This window comes from Engraulis encrasicolus, chromosome 12 (assembly GCF_034702125.1).
Source record: "Engraulis encrasicolus isolate BLACKSEA-1 chromosome 12, IST_EnEncr_1.0, whole genome shotgun sequence".
Lineage (NCBI taxonomy): Eukaryota > Metazoa > Chordata > Actinopteri > Clupeiformes > Engraulidae > Engraulis > Engraulis encrasicolus.
Window position 1 is genome coordinate 47,097,003 of NC_085868.1, and position 14,492 is coordinate 47,111,494.

A 14,492-nucleotide genomic window follows, 5' to 3' on the forward strand; every position below is an offset into this window, starting at 1 on the left:
ACTCATCAACGACAGTGCAGTGGAGTCTGTGAAAAGCAGAAAGTTCCTGGGAGTGTACATCACAGATGACCTGACGTGGACTACAAACACCACCGCCCTGGTCAAAAAGGCAAAGACACAACTCCACTTCCTGCGGAGGATGAGTGAACTTTCCCATATCTGCACTCACCACCTTCTACAGGGGTGCCATTGAGAGCATCCTGACCAGCAGTGTCTCTGTCTGGCATGGCAGCTGTCTAGCTGCAGACAAGAAGGCACTGCAGAGGGTGGTGAGGACAGCAGAAAAGATGATTGGATCGCCCCTACCAGCCATTCAGGACCTGTACACACAATAGAGCAATGAACATTATCAAAGACCCAAGACACCCAGCACACAAACTGTTCTCCTTACTACAATCAGGGAAGCGCTACCGCAGCATGCGGTGCTGCACAAGCAGACTGGGAGACAGCTTCTTTCCACAAGCTACCAGACACCTGAAAACACTGATGAAAACAACATGAACATTCCAAACCTTAGAAAATTCCATGAACATTTCTTTCACCATGCCTCTTGCACTTTAAAGGGACACTGTGAGATTTTTAGTTGTTTATTTCCAGAATTCATGCTACCCATTCACTAATGTTACCTTTGTCATGAATACCTACCACCACCATCAAATTGTAAGTATTTATTATGACTGAAAAAAATGCACTTTTCTTACATGAGAAGGGGGATCTTCTCCATGGTCCGCCATTTAGAATTTCCAGAAATAGCCATTTTTAGCTGCAAAAATGACTGTACTTGGGCCATACTAGAAAATATTAGTTTATTACTTAGTAAACTTTCATGAAAAGATCAAATTTGGCAATAAGCAGTAGGCCAGTTTCAATGAGCAGCATAGTTGCAGTACCCTTTTTGACCATTTCCTGCACAGTGTCCCTTTAATAAAATAACGCTGAAAGCCCCCAAAAAGTGCATTTTGCTTAATATGTCCCCTTTAAGTTAAAATATATGTTAACGTGTGTCCTATTTGGCTGGATAACCCCTGGCCATCTCTAATTGACATTCAACTTTTAAAAAAAAATAAAAAAAATGTCTTGTCAATAACTGTCACTCACCTTCATCTAGGACTGCACCATTATGGGAAAAAAAAATCATAATCACGATTATTTAGGTCAAAATTGTAATGACGATTATTAATCACGATTATTGATTTTTTGCAGATCTTTTTGAAAATTATAACATGATGAAATATGACCAAGAATGAATTCTATACGGGATGAGCAAAATAAAATGAATTATGTTAAGGCGATAGCATGAAACTTAAGTGGACAGATTTCTGGCCAGAAACACCAGCCTGTCAGTAGGCTAGGTTCTGGCTTCAATGACACTCTCAAAGGTAGGTCACTATTGCCACGATTAAATCACGATTGAAATCACGACTTCGATTATTTTCGATTAATTACGCAGCCCTACCTTCATCACCTTGACGTCATCCTTCAGCTCCGCCAGGTGCTTTTGTTTCTCCTGGATTGTCTGTTTATGTTTCTTTTGGCTTTGGCCCAACTCTTCCTGTGAGGATGACATTAATGATGGGCAAGCGTGATTATAATGACACACATCATGACAATAACACTCATGCCTCAGTTCCTCCAGCTACCAGTTATATCCAAATGCCTGGCAGTGACATAATCACATGCTCCAAAGAACAAGACATAGGCCTACCGTAAATTATTATAATTACCTGTTTCTCAGTTTTCTCTGCTTCGACTGAAACCGTGTTACGTATGTCCACTGTGTCCATCCATGATACACTGCAGGCAAATACACTTCTGGTCAGTGCGACAGAAGACCTCCAGCAGTTTATCATGCTGAGGGCAGATCAGATCCTCAAGTTTACCATCAGCTTCGACAACTTTGTGTTTCTTGCCTGGGAAGAGGCCATAGTGAGTCTTGAAGTGAGTTCCACAAAAAGAGGACAGGCAAACCAGACAGGACTTGTCAGCTTTCCGTTTTCTCCCAATGCAGACACCACACTCAACATCTCCAGGTTCAGCATACATTTGATTTGGAGAGTCAGACTGCATCCCTGCCTCTTTCAACATTCCCACCATGTTTGTCAGCATGGTGTTTCTGCACAGAACTGGTCTCGGAGTGAAGGTCTGCCTGCACTGTGGGCAGCTGTTGAAACCTTTCAAATCTTCCTGGTCCCAGCAGTCTCTGATGCAATCCATGCAGAAACTGTGTCCACATGGAATTGTAACAGGATTTTTCAGAAGTTGCTGACATATTGAACAGATAAATTCATCCTGAGACACACAAACATTTGTTTCTGCCATGCTCATTGCATGATAGTGGAAGACGAAGAGAGAACCTTCACCTTCCAGAGAGGGGGGGTCACTCACGGAACACGGAAGAAGTTGCTCGTTATCGCCATCTAGCTGCAGTACTACCACAGTACCACCACAGACAAGTGAAAAATGAATGGGTTTCAATGGAGCCATGACTTCATTTTTTTTCTCGTAGCACATTTTTTGCCCAGAAATATTAATATTCAGTTCGAAGCTAGAACTAATAAGAATTCATTCAACAGCGTTTCAACAATCAGAGCTTGAGTTGTGCGCAGCTAGAATCGCGCAGCCAGGAGAAAACAAAAATTTAGAACCCATGGGTTTAAGTTAAGAGGTACATCATCCAATACAAGACTTTTTCTTAAGAAAATGAGGACTCCATGCTCTTCTATTAGATTATTCAGCTCTTAACTTAACCTTAACTTATCCTGAACCAGCTTTGTAGAAGGCCTATAGGCCCCATGAGCTATTCTAACGGGGGCAGTTTTTTTACATTAAAAAAAACTTGAACATAGGCCTACTCCAAATATTATCTCCAAAGGTATCGCTGTTTGCTAGTTGTCTGCTGATGTTGCATAACCTTTTGGATGTTATTGTGAATAAATAAAGGTGTTTTTTATGTAAACAAACACCTGCCTCCATTACAATGACCAGGATCTCGGAAAAGGGTAAAGAAAAAATAAATTCTCAGGTACTGACAAGTCCTAGCCTCGCGCACCATCCTACCTACGTACTTCCGCCAAGAGACTTGGCTCCGCACTACATGAATGCGAAATGAAATGGTAGTATTATGGGATGGTCAGAACCAGGCTAGACAAGTCCAGGGTAGTGTGAGCATTACAACTGCATGTCGAAATTGGCAGAAGTTATGGATAAGGATCCTTTAATACTTCCTTTCTTGGTAAAATCTTAAAATACAGAGCATCAGTGGTCAGTTACCAGCCTGTGCTGGGATATTGCTTGGGAGGGATATTGCCGTGTCTCCCCAAAGAAAGTGGATGTAACCAAGAAGCGTCATTTTGTTTCCTTTCCGGTATCCACTTTATGTCGGGTGAACGCCCCTTTAGGAGACCTTCGGTTAGGAGACCTTCGGAGTCCTGAGGTTGAGAATCAATGAAGTCCCCTTAGCGCTGTAGATGGCAGTAGCGCACGTCTTGCGCAAACACCTCAAAAAGAGAAGAAGAAGTAGGGGACAACGCCCCCTTAGGAGACCCAACTTGAGCACACGCTTTTGCATTGAGTGGGCGTGGTTTGCGATATCTTTGTTTGATTCAGTATTTTTGGTCTCCCTCTACAAGAAACTGGGATCCAAATGAAGTTCATACCGAGCTTGTGTAACTTAAGACTTTTTAAAAATACTCCATTTAAGTTGGTACCATTATTGGTGTATTCATTGGATCTTCTTGAGCGAGAAAAAAATAAAAAGATAATTCAAATGAAATTACACTTTAATTAATCCTGGCCCTTCCATGTAGGCCTCAATAAAATGCACCTAAGAGTCAAAACTGACATGTTCCTTCTTGTTAGGGTTACGCAACAAACAGCTGTAATTGAAACCATCCAAACAATTGCACATCAGTTTTATTGGTAATAACACATTTAAAAATCAACATTGTGAAACTACTACAGTACATACGGCTGTGCTGATGTCAATGAAATGACAAAAAAAGGCACCCAATGACATGGAGGTAAATAATACGGGACTGCACATGTATTACCTGTATATTAATGTGCTTTTCTCCCAAACATCTCATCACCCACAGTAACATCTTATTTGCACTGTAACAGAAAACGACTCCCTCTAATCTTCCTATCCATAGCAGGCCCACCTCCACAGAGGCCATGACAGTAGGCTCGTTCGTGACGAAGCAGTGCTGCTTTTGCTAGATAGTGGGCATGCACACTTTGCCAGTTTGATGCATTCTGGTTAGAATTTTCTAGCACTGCTTCGTCACAAACGAGCCTAATAATGACAGCCCTGAGGAGGAGATACAGTGGGATGTCTCAGTGCATGGTATACCTATGTACAGTGTCAGGAGACATCAAATCATAAAACAAAACAAAATATAAGAACATAATGGCATGAAAGGCTCAGGTGTGACGATCATGGAATGTTTCTGGATGGAAAGGGGTCATTATACGCAAGCACATTGAGCTGCCTCTGCACATGAAAAGCGCTACACACATGCCTTCCAGGCCTCGATTATACCAGAGGTATTGGCAATTGACACGGCAACAAGGCAGACAGACATTCTACTTGCATAAGCTTATATGTACTTCTGATCCTGGTAGTATCCAAAAGCCAGGATAGAGGGGCTGAGTGAATGTGGTCTGTATTTTGTGCAGGAGTGTGCTTTTGTCTCCGTGGATGCTGTAAAAAGACAGAATTCCTGCTTTGTGATCCAAATACACTCCAATTCTACTGCTGGGGACACCTTTCAGACGTGTTTCCTTTCTGTTGTGTATGAAAGAGCAGGAGGAGTGTGAACAGCTCAAACTCCAGGAGTGCTCGTTGTACCCAAACCAAGCTTTACTGCGACTTCCTTTCCGGGTGATCGCTTTAGATGAAAGCCCGATAAAAACTTCTTTTGAGCCCACGTTTAGTCCACTCCACTCCACTTCCCAATAGCATCTTCCAGACACACTCTCTTTACACAACACCTGTTGCCAGTGGTCAAACCGCTCTGGATTATCGGGACGCTGCTGCAGCTCGTCCTTCCAGGTGACGGCCTTGTTTCCTTCCGATAAATGAAGATTGTTCTGTGCAGTGATGGGATCTAGATGAAGTTGACGCCAACCTAATGTTGAGCAATGGAGTTTTTAAAATAACAGCTTCTAAAGTGAATTGCTTCATTACATTGACATGGTACCAGTTATTGACCATCACATTTCATATAAATTAGTGATAAGCTATTCTTTTTTAAAAAACATTACACATATTCTTGAGGGTGCTATATGCATCCATCCCACTAAATGTACTGCACATTACCAAATTATTCTTATTACATCTTTCACACAATATTTCAGACAATGGGAACCTTACTTGTGCCATACTGTATGGATGGATCTATGAAAATATATGAAATATGAGGTACTTACATTTTAAGAAATCCTGTCTAGCTAAGGGCTCCCAGAGACGAAAGAGGCGGATGAGTTTCACTGCAAAACAAGACACAGGGTTCCCACTCTAATGCAGATAAAAAATTCCATGATTTTCCATGACTTTCCAGACCCAAAACACAGATTTTCCATGACCACTTCCATAAAAAGAAATAGTGCTAAGTTTTAAAAAGTGTGAAAACTGAATATTATCTTCACCCCTTGAGCCGACGGCGAGCTACTGCCAGACTAAAGAGTGCTCATTGCATCCTAGAATGTTGCACATTACAGCGTGAAACCAAACCCTCTCTGGCTAAGCATTGTAGTATTGTAGTATAGCATTGTAGTATAACCAGTAAGAAACAATGTTATACACAAAACAAAACATTTTTTGCTTTTACACAACTGTTAACAAAATTCCATGATATTCCATGACTGTGCATGCAAAATGGTGAAATTCCGTGACTTTCCATGACTGGATAAACTTTTAGGAAATTTCATGATATTCCTAGCCTGATAAACCAGACTAAATGTGGATGTCTAATTTAGTCTGGCCTCGATGCATAATACATCCGAAGATTGTTGATGAGAACAACCTTCCCTCAAAACCCTGCCCACTTTGATTCAAAACACATCTTTGCGTTGTAATTGGTTTGCCAGATTCCTGGCATTCTGGCTTCATTGAATCATTATGCGAGGCCAGACCCACCCGTAGACAAAACATTTTGGCGTCCAGCGGGTGGCGCTGGTTCACCAGGCTATGGTATATTCCAGAAATGGAACCCTGAAGACATAATGTAAATGTAATGTAACAAAGAGAGGTCATCAATTAGCACCATTTATGGCTTTATTCTAAATGTAAAAGGAGGCTTTGATTCATTCAGACAGTTCATACATACCATTCTCTGCAATACTGCGTGCCCCCTGCTTAAGAAGATCTTCCAGTTTGTCCTTCAGCTGAGAAACACTCTGGGTCACTTTCTCAAATGTCACGTTTGAACAGACACGGATGTCAGGAGATGAATGTCCTTGATCAGGTGAAATACACAAAGACTGCATGCCCTGCAAAGAGACACATTGAAGTGAGATGAGGATGTGAGAAGTTTTGTTTTCCATAGAGGCTTGTTTCAGTGTTACAATGTATATACACTTATTTATTGGTATTATTTCTTCATTTTATACCCCTCTTTTGATATAGTCTACTTATAACAATTGTTGCCAACTGTCCCAGTTTTATTCCCCGATTGTGGGGAACTTAGAAAGAGTTCAGAAATCAATATTTGGTGTTATAACGCTGGATTTTAAATCACAGCTTTCATGCATCCGACATGCTCTCAACCAGTCTTTCACATCTTGCGCAAACTAAAGAAGGCAAGTGCTACACCCTCCATCATGACAACATTCTACAGAGGAACCATAGAGAGCGTCGTGTCCAGCTGCATCACAGTGTGGGGAGGAAGCTGCACGGAGAAAAACAGGAAGACACTCCAGCGTGTTGTGAACACAGCGAAGAAGATCATTGGAGTACCACTCCCCTCCCTGCAGGACATTTACACCACACGCCTCACCCGGAAAGCACTGATGATCATCAAAGACACAAGCCACCCTGCACACAAACTGTTCAGCCTCCTGCCCTCTGGAAAGAGGTACGGGCGCCTCCGTTCCCGTACCACAAGGCTTGCAAGCAGCTCCATGCACCAAGCAATCAAGATACTGAACACTCAACCCACTCTTCCTCCACTGTCAGCCTCTAGCCAGCCAGGCCACTGACACCCCCCCCCCCCCCCTCATCCTCTACACCAGACGTGGGCAAACTCAGGCCCGGGGGCCACATGTGGCCCGCTCTGCCATTTCATGCGGCCCTCAGAGCCTTTCCCAGAAAAAAATGCAGACTCGCATGGTCACTCATTCTTCAATGCGCTACCTAAAACAAGGGTCTTGGAAATCTAAGACTACTAAAGTCTACATCTAGATACAATTAGCAGGAATGGCATAACTGACAATGGTGTAATTATGCTGCCGTACACCAATTCTTATTATTGGCACGGGCAAGTTGCCTACGACATCCGGCCCTTTGGTCAACTTTCTAAACCCAATGTGGCCCTTGAGCCAAAATAATTGCCCACCCCTGCCCTACACCATATCTGCGACTGAACATTACACCTGCACTACTATTTTTGTGACTGAACTTTCAACCTGCACTAACTCAAAACATGCACACACACACACACACACACACACACACACACACACACACACACACACACACACACACACACACACACACACACACACACACACACACACACACACACACACACACACACACACACACACACACACAGCACTTTCTGCACTAAACCCAAACTTACACACACTGACACACAACTCTCTCTCACACACACAGACGCACACCGCAGTTTCTACCTGCACTAAACACACACACACACACACACACACACACACACACACACACACACACACACACACACACACACACACACACACACACACACACACACACACACACTGCTGCTGGTGTACTTGATAGACCTATTTTAATATTTATTTGTTTCTTCAAAATGCTACTATTACTATGTCAGAACGCTATAAAGGACTTTTAGAAAAAGCACAACAATTACCTCCTCTTAATGTATGTTCTCTACAAGTCTTCTGTTGTCCAGTCTTGCACTTTAAATGTCCGTACTATGAGCACTGTCTATGTCCATACTGTCTTATGTCCATGTATGAGTACTGTCTATGTCTATACTGTCTATGTCCTTACCTAGATTAGTCTATGTCTGCATGGAAAAGCAAGAAACGTAATTTCAAATTCTTTGTATGACCAGTGCATGTATAGAAATTGACAATAAAACCAACTTGACATGACTTGACTTCACATCGTTCTCGGATGACTTAATTCCACTCAGCTGTAAAGATTCAAGTTGCTGTCCTTTGTTTGATGACTTGTGACCACCGCTCTTCCTCTTTATCACACTTCAGAAGTTTTCAATCTGACTCAACCCTGTCATGGCCAGCCCAATTTCCAGGCCCTTCATCTGGTGGTCCTACTGTACATCCACACACCAATACAGTGGTTCTTAACCTTTTTTTCTGAATGCACCCCCTTAGCTGTTCCCAAGACAAGCCGCGCACCCCCATGCCAAATGTCTACACGTGTATACGCACCAAAAAAATGATTTAAGTGATTAATTACAATGATTCTTACTTTAGACATTAATCAATACTTTAATGAATTTACATGGGAACGAAAACATGTTTAAATGTGGTCTTAATTTGGCCAAATTATAATGTTTGGAAACGGAATTTTGGTCACAACCTCAACACAAACAAAATTCCGCGCACCCCCTGAAATCTGTGCCGCACCCCCAGGGGGTGCCCGCACCCCAGGTTAAGAACCACTGCACTAATAGACCAAGCTGCTTGGTTAGGAGCATTGTCCTTGCTTACCTTTTTTTAAATAGTGGCAACCTAATCATAAAATCATATCTTGCACATTTATGACTTGGTAAACTCTCCTCATTGTGCTCCCAACTGTACAGTGATGACAATTGTGTTGAAGTCTGCTTTATGCTTACCTGCAGAAATCTAGTGTGATCTTGTGTTTTTGAGAGCCGCTCCAGTTTAGCATCTCTCCTCTTTAGCTCAGCAATCTCCTGCTCCAATTTCTTCAAACGTCCTTCAGCTTGGGTTACATCAGCCTTCTCCTTATCTCTGATCAGCTTCGTCACCTCAGAGCATCTTCTCTGAATGGAGCGAATCATTTCAGCAAAGATGCCCTCCGTGTCCTCCACTGCTCCCTGAGCAGACTTCTGTTCAAATGACAACATTTTAGGATAAGTCATCAGTCTGGCCTTCTCTTTTTTTCTCTGGCTGTGAACCGGCCATTACAGTGAAACATGGATATGTAACTTACACCAGATGCCATGTTTAGCACTTTTTGGCGTGGTCTTACCCTGGACATCGCCATTTTGGTACAGTGTACTTTTTGTAGATACGTACCACCATCTATAGCAGTGGTTCTTAACCTTTTTTCCTTAACGCACCCACTTAGCTGTGCCCAAGACAAGTCGTGCACCCCCAACCCAAACAACCCTACACACATCTACACATATCCCCAACCCAAACAACCCTACACATATCTACGCACTAAAAAAGGATTTAAGTGATTACAATGATTCTTGCTTGAGACATTAATAAATACCTTAATGACTTTGCATGGGGACAAGAACATATTTTAAATTGGTTCTGATTTGGCTTAATTATAATGTTTGCTAGCAAATTTTGGTCACGACCTCAACATAAACAAAACTCTGTGCACCCCCTGAAATCTCTGGCGCACCCCAGCTTAAGAACCACTGATCTATAGGATAATGTGTGTCACCAATTGATAGCGTTATACTGGCTAAATATGGCATCCGCAATTCATTCCAATACAAAGCAGTGACCAACACAGCATCCATTGCGCATATCTATGACTGTGAAAGGTGTTAAGCTCTGTGGCTGGGAAAACAATGGCTGAACTTAGCTCTGAGTGTGGCAAGAAGCCTTTGGATTGCACCATTTCAAACAAAACTTAAATGTAATTAATAAAGAGATGTCTTGGTATCCCTTATCTCAGTGTTTCCCAACCTTTTTTGTCTTGTGTACCCCCAAGCCTTTTCGTTGTGTCATGAGTACCCCCTAAGTCAAGTTCTATATCGCTTTCTCTATCCCAATGTAACTAAGCTCCATATATTTGTTAAAATGTCATTTTTCCAAGTACCCCCTACAGTGTGCTCGCGTACCCCTAGTGGTACACGTACCCCTGGTTGGGAAACACTGCCTTATCTCACCTCTAACCGCCACTCACCTTCATCACCCTCACCGCCTCCTTCAGCTCTTCCAGGTGCTCTTGTTTCCCCTCGATTGTCTGCTTATGTTTCTTTTGGCCTTGGCCCAAGTCTCTCTGTGAGTAGGAATAGTTGGCAAGCACGTCATCACACACGGATTAGAGTTACGTAGATAGATTTACATGATATATATTAGCATTCTACATTGGTAATTAACTATTACACCCAAATGCAGAGCAACAATTTAGAGTTCAGCTTCTGATCTGTACAAAAAGTAAAAGTGCACAAGTACAGAATGTGCACCATCTGCTGATGAATGTAGCATTTACTCACCTCACTTCATGTTTCAATTGTAATTCCAATTAAAACTATATGAATATATGAAAGATCTCAATAGCTCTAGCCTGGCAGAGTTGTTGTTGTTTTTTTACCAAAGGGGAATTCATTTCAAAAGTTAACAATCAGCAAGTACATTATTAGGGATAAGGATGACATGAAAGGAGAGGGTGTGACAGACCTCATACTTTGCTTCATTTCACTCTAAATGAAAATTCGGTCAAAAGATGAAAACCATGCTCTTATCCCAATAGCTCCAAAATCCATCCTGACAGTGATATAATGCCAGAGAACAAGGTAAAACCAGTAACTGAACATCCTTACCTGTTTCTCAGTTCTCTCTGCTGCGACTGAAACCGTGTTATGTCCACTGTGTCCATCCATGACACACTGCAGGCAAATACACTTCTGGTCAGTGCGACAGAAGACCTCCAGCAGTTTATCATGCTGAGTGCAGATCAAATCCTCCAGTTTACCATCAGCTTCGACAACTTTGTGTTTCTTGCCTGGGAAGAGGTCATTGTGAGCCTTGAAGTGAGTTTCACAATAAGAGGACAGGCAAACCAGACAGGACTTGACAGCTTTCTGCTTTCTCCCAGTGCAGACACCACACTCCACATCTCCAGGTTCAGCATGGCAGGTCAGAGGTGGAGAATCAGACCGGTTTCCTGACTTGTCTAGCATCTCCACCATGTCAACCATCATGGTGTTTCTGCAAAGTACGGGCCTTGGAGTAAAGGTTTGCCTGCACTGTGGACAGCTGTAGACACCTTTCAAGTCTTCCCCATCCCAGCAGTCTGCAATACACTCCATGCAGAAACTGTGTCCACATGGAATAGTCACAGGATTCTTCAGAAGATCCAGGCATACTGGGCAGCTGAATCGATCCTGAGACACTGAAACATTAGCTTCTGCCATGGGGATAGCAGAGCCGGACCTTACCAAGTACACTCTTTTACCAGAAGTCAAAAGTCACTCCTGTTTCTGTTGAAATGTGACTTCACATACCAGTGGGTATAGCCTATTGGGTGCCACAGCATTTAGGCCATTTAGGCCAACCTGGCAAAACAGGCAGGAAAAAAACAAGAACACAGAATGTAAAAAACAGAGAGTTCAAAAGCAGTCCAAATCCAAAGTGCAAATCCAGAAAATTCAGAAGTCTTCCAGCCACAAACCTACATAGGTTATCACAGATACCAAGAGAAAGCAAGGAGCAGAGACACAAGCCATAGACAGACAAATAAATGCAGAGGAAGGGGAGTGTAATTAAGACAGGTGATATCCCTTTAAATCAAGAGCAGGTGAGCACAATGGGGAAATGAGATTCACTGGGTCCGTTCCAATATGTGACCTTGCGTCCTCCACTTGTGCTTGTGGCCTTGTACCAGGAAGTAATGAGTGTGTTACAATATGCAACCTTGCCTCCTCCACTTGTGCTTGTCTCCTCGTACCAGGAAGTAATATATCATGATGACATCACTGACCACAGCATTATATTTCAATATCTTGCAAAAGCTCAATTGTAAAGCCTTCTTCTCATTTGCAATTGGGATGGTGAATGAAAAACAGTCCCTCAAAAGTTGTTGCGGCTAGGCTGACAGCTGGGAAACTTTATCGTTTTCTCCACAGAGGAGGGGCCAGGAGGTGGGGCGAGGTCACAAGCACAAGTGGAGGAGGCAAGGTTGCATATTGTAACGCACTCAATATATCATGATGACATCACTGACCACAGCATTATATTTCAATATCTTGCAAAAGCTCAATTGTAAAGCCTTCTTCTCATTTGCAATTGGGATGGTGAATGAAAAACAGTCCCTCAAAAGTTGTTGCGGCTAGGCTGACAGCTGGGAAACTTTATCGTTTTCTCCACAGAGGAGGGGCCAGGAGGTGGGGCGAGGTCACAAGCCAGCCAGCAGCACAAGTGGAGGAGGCAAGGTTGCATATTGTAACGCACACAATATGTCATGATGACATCACAGACAACAGCATACTTGGCGCCTTCACCAGCTCTGGACCTCTCTGACAGCTGATGACACTGCTCACATGACAATCGAGTTCTGGAGTTTGGCGCATGAACGCCACTGATCCCGGAACAATCGGGATTCATGCGTGTTTTGTTTTGGTTCTCTTTTCTTTTTTTCACCTCACCTTGAGCCTTCACACCCAGGACATATAATTTTAGCTTAAATAGACTAAATCAAACAGTCAGATACCAGCAGTACTGACATATGCACATCTGCAATTGAATGACATCAACTGGTGTTGTTGATAGTGATTACAAGATGATATTTTAGCATTTCTGATACTGTTTACATGCTAGTTCCATGCATGGGCGCCATGTTGATGATGCGTGTGTCGTCATACAAAACATAAGCTCGGGAACTCGTTGTTCTATACTTCCGCCTGAGATCAACCTCGATAATTATCGATCTGACATTGCGTCACCAAATCTTCACGCCCACTTTCCCGAGGTTTTAGGTCGGCTTTCTTGGGATTCTCGACTTTTTGAACGAGGTATATGACCAAGGTTTTTGGATTGACTATGGTTTAATTATAAAATGAACCATGGTTTTACCCTGAAAACTAACATGGTTTTACCACGGTTTATAATTATTCATTAAATTATACTTAGCTGCCACTTTTTTTATCCAACACACATATTGGTGACAGTGCTTGGAGCAATGTTGGGTTAGGTGCCTTACTCAAGGGCACTTCAGTCATGGATGGAGGTGTAGGGAGAGGTAAATGTGGGATTCACACCTGCAACTCTGTAATCTTCAGTCCAACTCCCTAACCATTACACCACGGCTGCAAACAAGTTTTCATGTTTTTTTTGGGTGACCATGGCACCCACAGTTAACCATGTTTTTTTGAGCATGGTATGTGACTATGGTTAAACAATGGACACATACCATGCTGAAAAAAAAAATGAAAACCATGAATAACCATGATCCATGGTAAGTCAGGAACCACAGTGTTCATGGACAAGAAAAACATGTAAGCCTTAGTAATACAATTGTTGGTTCAGAGTACTTAGAGAAACCACCATGGTTACTACAGTTAAACCATGGTCGATTTTCGTGAGGGAAATGTTACTCACTATAATGTCCGATAAACAGCCGTCATCTATCGTAAACCACACAACCCCTATGGGTTTGACAGCAGGCAGGTCTCCAGACCTTATCTCACTTGTGATTAAGTCTGGTGATAACTAGAACCCTTCTACCAGCACACCCCTGCTTGTGATACCTGTAAAAATAGGGCCGGCAGTAGATTTGAAGCTATGGTTGCCACCTCACTCTGATGAAAAATAAAATATAAAAACTCTTGACATTTTGAACCCAATCACCAATTTTGCTTGTTATCCTTCGTTCAGTGTCCAGGGATCCCCCCCCCCCTTGGACAAACCATTAAAACTTATTTTTCATACACCACACTCTCCCTTTTTGTTGCTACAGTCAGACAATGTGAGGAATGGATCGCACTCTGTTTCCTTATTTTTTCCCCTTTTACTCATGCGAGGTCAGGTGGTTGCGGGGTCAGGTCAGGTGGCAACACTATTTGAGGCTGAGAGGGGTTAGAGGTCGCAAGGTCACATAAATTCTGGAGGTTCCCCAAGTGCCACGTAGCCAGATTAGACTTAGGCCTACTGTATTCATTAATAATTATGTGCAACGTCTTAAACATAGGCCTCGAGCGCACACTTGTTGCATACGCCATTAGGCAGATCACACACGCACGCGCGCACACACACTCTGACAAACACACAGACACACAGACACACACTCCGACATACACACACAGACACACAGACACACACTCCGACATACACACACAGACACACAGACACACAGACACACACACAGTCTACAT

At 42.8% G+C, this 14,492-nt stretch overlaps 1 protein-coding gene across 2 annotated transcripts; it reads right to left on the reverse strand.

The window, feature by feature from the left end:
- Positions 1-4,232: 4,232 nt before the first annotated feature.
- LOC134459849 (tripartite motif-containing protein 16-like protein) lies at positions 4,233-11,865 on the reverse strand. Of its 2 annotated transcripts, XM_063212312.1 has the most exons (7): positions 11,799-11,865; positions 10,944-11,678; positions 10,304-10,399; positions 9,030-9,263; positions 6,330-6,492; positions 5,431-5,490; positions 4,233-5,129 (listed from the first exon to the last, which is right to left on the reverse strand). In XM_063212312.1, exons 2-7 carry the CDS (start codon positions 11,535-11,537, stop codon positions 4,585-4,587), a joined length of 1,692 nt encoding a protein of 563 aa, XP_063068382.1. In that variant the 5' UTR covers positions 11,538-11,678; positions 11,799-11,865; the 3' UTR covers positions 4,233-4,584. The 2 variants fall into 2 exon arrangements, with proteins under 2 accessions (XP_063068382.1, XP_063068383.1); XM_063212313.1 differs by having other exon boundaries at positions 9,030-9,260; positions 10,944-11,854.
- Between the last annotated feature and the right edge of the window lie 2,627 nt (positions 11,866-14,492).

Coding starts and splice junctions, on each gene's coding strand:
- LOC134459849 (XM_063212312.1), bottom strand. CDS start 11,537: ATGGCAGAAGCTAATGTTTCAGTGTCTCAGGATCGATTCAGCTGCCCA. Junction 5,491..6,329: donor ACGCAGTATTGCAGAGAATG/GTATGTATGAAC, acceptor CTTGTTTTGCAG/TGAAACTCATCCGCCTCTTT. Junction 5,130..5,430: donor TAGACAGGATTTCTTAAAAT/GTAAGTACCTCA, acceptor GCTCAACATTAG/GTTGGCGTCAACTTCATCTA.